Below are 5419 nucleotides of genomic sequence, written 5' to 3'. Positions count from 1 at the left end.
GGGGGTTGGGGGGGGGGCCCACCGGGGGGCTGCTCTGTGGGGAGGAGCCCGCGTGGGCAAACACGGCGCACACCCTGTAGGCCCGGGAGGCCGCGTGCCTTCTAAAGACGTGCGTGCATAGGAACATGAGCCGCCAGAAGAGAGAGAAAGTGGAGAAAGAAACTCCAGAGCAGGAGAGACTGGAGTGGAGAAGGGAGAGGTGCAGGCGTGGATGGAGCTGGGCGAGGGCCGGGCGGACGCACCCCCAGCGTCCAGGGAGAGACGGCGGCCGCGCGGGCAGAGCCGTGCGGGACTCCGTCCACGGCGCCCTCGAGCCTGCAGGTCGTGCTTTTCTTTTTTTAATTTACTTATTTATTTATTTACTTCTTTTTAGTGGAGTGTAGTTGCTTTACACCGTCGTGTTAGTTTCTGCTGTGCAGCAGTGAATCAGCTCTACGTACACATACATCCCCTCTGTTTTGGATTTCCTTCCCATCTAGGTCACTGCAGAGCACTGAGTAGGGTTCCCTGTAGGTTCTCATTAGTTCCGTTTTATACGCGGTAGCAACAGTGTATACGGAGGGTCCGTCCTGGCCGAGCTGCCGGCGCTGAGCCCACGGCTGACTTGGCGAGCACATTGGTCTGGTGCAGCTTCCGTCATCCGGGAAGGGGAAGGGAAACCCTAGCGAGCCGCCGTCCCAGAGCTGGTTGTAGAAGCTGGACGCACAGCTGCTGCCTTTAACTGAGCTCTAGTGAAGTAAAGTGAATCTCTACACCCAGAGCATCATGAGACGTGTGAAAACACGAACGGTTAACGTTACTCTAAACATCTAGTAAGTGTTTTAAGAGAATTCCAAGTTTAAAACAAACAGGATGGCAAGGCCTGCAGAGCCGCACCCTGGAGGTTGGGGCTGGAGGCTGGGGTCCAGTGTCCAGGGTGCCCCAGGTCAGGCCACGGGTGGGTAAAGGGGAGGGTGGACGCTGGCGTGTGAGGTGGGGCCGGGCCTCGGGCTTCTACTCGGTCCCCTCGCCGTACAGTGGCTGCGCCTCGGGTGGGCCCCGCTCCTCTCGGGCGGGAGGGATGCTGCGGGGGCCCTCGGGGTCAGGCGGGGTGTCGCAGGGTGGGGCTGGCGATGGGGAGGCACGGAGAGACAGCAGGGCGGGACTGAGGGGCCCACTGTGTCCGGGCTTCCGGTGGGACAGCCCCTCCTGGCTCTGGGGACAAGGTCAGGGGCTGAGGGGCGGTGAGGGTCGTCGCCTGGAGGACGGAGGGCACGGCTGGGACGTGGTACGTGCGGCCTGGGTCAGGAGAAGCAGGCAGAGCTGAGGCCCACGGGGGCCGTGCCCACTGGCCGGGCCTGGACACTGGCCCCGGGAAGCCCTGGGGCAGGCAGACAGGGCCCCGCGCGCTGCCGGGGACCGCGATGAGCCTGCTCAGTGGCCACACCCTCACGGGATGACAGTGGCGGGAGGCGGGCGCTGGGCCGCCACGCTGGGGAGAGGAGGGTCCTCGGTGGCGCTGGGGGGTCTGCGGCCTCGGAGGGAGCGGTCGGTCGTTTCTCTGTGCTGCGTTTTTTGCCCCTTCCTCTCCATCCCTCCCGCTCCTTCCCCACAGTGGGGGTCTGACCCCTCGTCCCCTGTGAGACGAGGCATGTCAGAGCCTCCTGGCCCCCAGGCTCACCCCTGGCAGCCTCCCCACGAGCCCACGGCCATCCTTCCAGGCGTCCTCACCAGCCCCTCCCCTCACGTGGGACGCTGTGCGGGGCCCACCTTCCAGGGCCAGCCACTGCTCACTGCCCTGGCCCAGGCCGTGCTGACCTCCCTCTGGACCACCTTCCTCCACTGGTGGCACTCGGGGCCCAGGGCCTCCCATGCCAGCTTCCTGTGCCGGCTGCTCCCGGGACTCACGCTCCTCCAGACCTGGGCAGGTCCCCACGGCCATTTGGATCGCCCCCCGCCCCGGGACTCACGCTCCTCCAGACCTGGGCAGGTCCCCACGGCCATTTAGGTCGCCCCCCGCCCCGGGACTCGTGCTCCTCCAGACCTGGGCAGGTCCCCACGGCCATTTAGGTCGCCCCCCGCCCCGGGACTCGTGCTCCTCCAGACCTGGGCAGGTCCCCACGGCCATTTAGGTCGCCCCCCGCCCCGGGACTCGCGCTCCTCCAGACCTGGGCAGGTCCCCACGGCCATTTAGGTCGCCCCCCGCCCCGGGACTCGCGCTCCTCCAGACCTGGGCAGGTCCCCGCGGCCATTTAGATCTCCCCCCGCCCCGGGACTCGCGCTCCTCCAGACCTGGGCAGGTCCCCGCGGCCATTTAGCTCTCCCCCCGCCCCGGGACTCGCGCTCCTCCAGACCTGGGCAGGTCCCCACGGCCATTTGGATCTCCCCCCGCCCCGGGACTCGCGCTCCTCCAGACCTGGGCAGGTCCCCGCGGCCATTTAGCTCTCCCCCCGCCCCGGGACTCGCGCTCCTCCAGACCTGGGCAGGTCCCCACGGCCATTTGGATCTCCCCCCGCCCCGGGACTCACGCTCCTCCAGACCTGGGCAGGTCCCCGCGGCCATTTAGCTCTCCCCCCGCCCCGGGACTCGCGCTCCTCCAGACCTGGGCAGGTCCCCACGGCCATTTGGATCTCCCCCCGCCCCGGGACTCAGGCTCCCCCTCGGGCTGTTCTGTTCCCTCCTACCCCACAGCACACGTGCACACACAGAACACACCCCGATCCTGCGTGGCCACCGTCGCCCCCCGGGGCCTCTGCACTTACCTGCCAGGCACCTGGGACACTCCGCCCCCTCGGTGTGTGTGTGTTGAGTGACGTGTATGGTGTGGCCTTCTGACGTGTGGAGACTGGAGGTCGTAAGCAGAGCCGTGATGCCGGCCGCCCCCCGTCTGTCCCCGAGGTGCCCGTCGTCTCCTGAGTCCCCTCACCAGGCCAGGTGCCAGGTGACCTTGAAGCATGGCTGTGAAGGACGGGGTGGAAGCCCTTCGCTGAGAGGGGCCACCGGCCGAGGCGACAGGGCTGGGCGAAGAGCCTTCTGCGGCCACCTCGGGCCCGGGATTACGCCTGGCCCGCCAGCCTCCCTGTTTAAAATAACTGGGTGTCCGCGTAGCAAAAAAATTGACCACTGTGACCATTTTACCTGCGGCGTGCAGCTCGGCGGCATTGACTGCCGACGTCACCGTGCATCACCTCCCTCTGGTTCTGGGACTTTTCATTCCCCCGAGACAGAAACCCTGAGCCCGTGAGCAGCCACTCCCTGTCTCCCCACCCTCAGTCCCGAGAAACTGCGAGTCTACTTTCTGTCTGTAGGGGTTTGCTTATTCTGGTTCCTTCATGTAAGTGGAATTATGAAATAGGGGGCTTCTACGTCTGGCTTCTTTCACGCGGCATGTTTTCAAGGTGCATCCGCGTCGCCGGTGTCAGGATTCCCTTCCTTTTCATTAGCCGGTAGTACCCCACTGTGTGGATGGGCCCCATCACCCGCCCACGGACACTCGGTGGCTGCGGTGAGCATGGGTGTGCCCAGAAGTGGACTTGCCGGGTCCTATGGCGATTCCCCGTTTAGTTTCTGAGGAACCTCCCTACAGTTCTCCAGCAGCTGCACCATTTACGTTCCGGCCGATGGCGCACAGGGCTCCAGCCCCACCCCACCCCAGCACGGCTGCTTCCTGTTCCCGCTGGGAGCGTCCTGAGGTGTGCGCTGCTCTCCTCGTGGTTGTGACTGGCGTTTCCCCGAGTGTTAGTGGTGCTGAGCGCCTCCCCACACGTGTCGGGGCGGCGTCTCTTCTTCGGAGAAATGTCAGTGCAAGTCCGTGGCCCATTTCTCAGTTGGGTTATTTGTCTCTCCGTCGTGGAGCTGTCGGGGTTCCTTATGAAGCCTGGATAGTAACCCTTACCAGGCGTGTGGTCTGCAAACACCTCTGTTCTGTGCAGTGTCTCTTCAGCCCCCGGTAATGTTCTTCTATGCACAGAAGGTTTCTGTCTTGATGACGGATGATTCACCCATTTCGTCTCCTGTTGCTCGAGCTGCAATCCCTTCCGGGCGGGCAGCTTTGGGGTGGGATTCCTGGCTGGGCCCCTCGGTGGAGGCACCACGCGCCCTGACGTGCCCGTGCCCTGTCTCGTGCAGGCGTACCTGCTGATGGCGACAGTCATCTTCCTGCCCTACGTCAGCAAGGTCGCCGGCTGGTGCAGAGCCAGGCTTGTGGGTAGGTGCCAGGCGGGGCTGGAGTGTGGGGTGCTGGGGCTGCCGCCGGGGCGCGCAGGACACGGGCTGGGTAGGCGGCGTCCCTGCGGGGCCTCCTAGCTGGCCCGAGGCCCTGAGGGCTTGGCTGCCCCTCCCACAGGCCCCAGGGAGCCCCCGGCTCACAGCCTAGAGATCTTCACCTTTGATCTGCACGAGCCGCTCAGCAAGGAACGGGTGGAGGCCTTCAGCGACGGGGTCTATGCCATTGTGGCCACACTGCTCATCCTGGACATCTGGTGAGGACCCGCTGGGCCAAGACTCCTCCACCAGCCCCACAGAGGCGCCGAGGTCTCCAGGCCCACCCTCCCCGAGGGGCTCCCGCCTGAGAAGGGCCCGGTCCTCGTCCTTCCCAGAGCTGCACACGCAGGGTGGGCGGCCCCGGCTCCCCGCGCTCCTCTCCTGCTCCGAGCCCGCCTCTTCCCTTCACTCCTGCGCTTCTGCTCGGCCAGGCAGCCTCTGCGGTCTGTCACAGTTCCAACCTTAGCTGTTGTCATTTTATCTGTTTTATCTGCTGCTTTTTCAAGTCTTCCGTCTTTTCTTTGAAGCCTTTTATTCCTTGGTCGTACTTCAGCACGTTCTTATTTTGTTAACGTTAAAATGCTCTGATTTATGTTCTGTAACTGATCGCCTAAGGTCTTTTCTTCCTTAGTATAAATTTATTTATTTATTTATTTATTTTGGCTGCGTTGGGTCTTCGTTGCTGCGTGCGGGCTTTCTCTGGTTGCGGCGAGCGGGGGCCACTCTTCGTTGTGCTGCACGTGCTTCTCATTGCAGTGGCTTCTCTTGTTGCAGAGCACGGGCTCTAGGCGCGCAGGCTTCAGTAGTTGCGGCACGTGGGCTCAGTAGTGGTGGCTTGCGGGCTCTAGAGCACAGGTTCAGTAGTGTGGCGCACGGGCTTAGTTGCTCTGTGGCATGTGGGATCTTCCCAGACCAGGGCTCAAACCCGTGTCCCCTGCATTGGCAGGCGGATTCCTAACCACTGCACCACCAGGGAAGCCCCTCACCTAAGGTCTTGATGCTCCTAAATTTCTCTTCGTAGCTTTTTCCTACTGTAATTTGTGAATTTTTAAAAATTGGGAGCAAATGTCCATTGGTACCAATCTCTGAGACCTAGACCTAAGGTTCTGGGGTGATCTGGCTTTGCTTCTGCCCTGCAGCCAGGCCATGCTGGCTTGGGTCCCCTGCTGGGTGGTAG

At 63.2% G+C, this 5419-nt stretch overlaps 1 protein-coding gene across 4 annotated transcripts in view; it reads left to right on the top strand.

Moving 5' to 3' along the window:
- The window catches only part of TMEM175 (transmembrane protein 175), a 26760-nt gene that overhangs the window by 19820 nt on the left and 1521 nt on the right, over positions 1–5419 (top strand). For all 4 annotated transcript variants that reach the window (XM_024745012.1, XM_024745011.1, XM_024745010.1 and 1 more), the window contains 2 exons: positions 4108–4186; positions 4325–4460. In XM_024745012.1, the coding sequence (XP_024600780.1) occupies positions 4108–4186; positions 4325–4460 (215 nt within the window). The remainder of the gene's footprint in view (positions 1–4107; positions 4187–4324; positions 4461–5419) is intronic.

This window comes from Neophocaena asiaeorientalis, unplaced genomic scaffold, assembly GCF_003031525.2.
Source record: "Neophocaena asiaeorientalis asiaeorientalis breed wild unplaced genomic scaffold, Neophocaena_asiaeorientalis_V1.1 scaffold1211, whole genome shotgun sequence".
NCBI lineage: Eukaryota > Metazoa > Chordata > Mammalia > Artiodactyla > Phocoenidae > Neophocaena > Neophocaena asiaeorientalis.
Note: the sequence above shows the minus strand (reverse complement) of the source record. Positions and strands in the feature narration are given on the sequence as shown.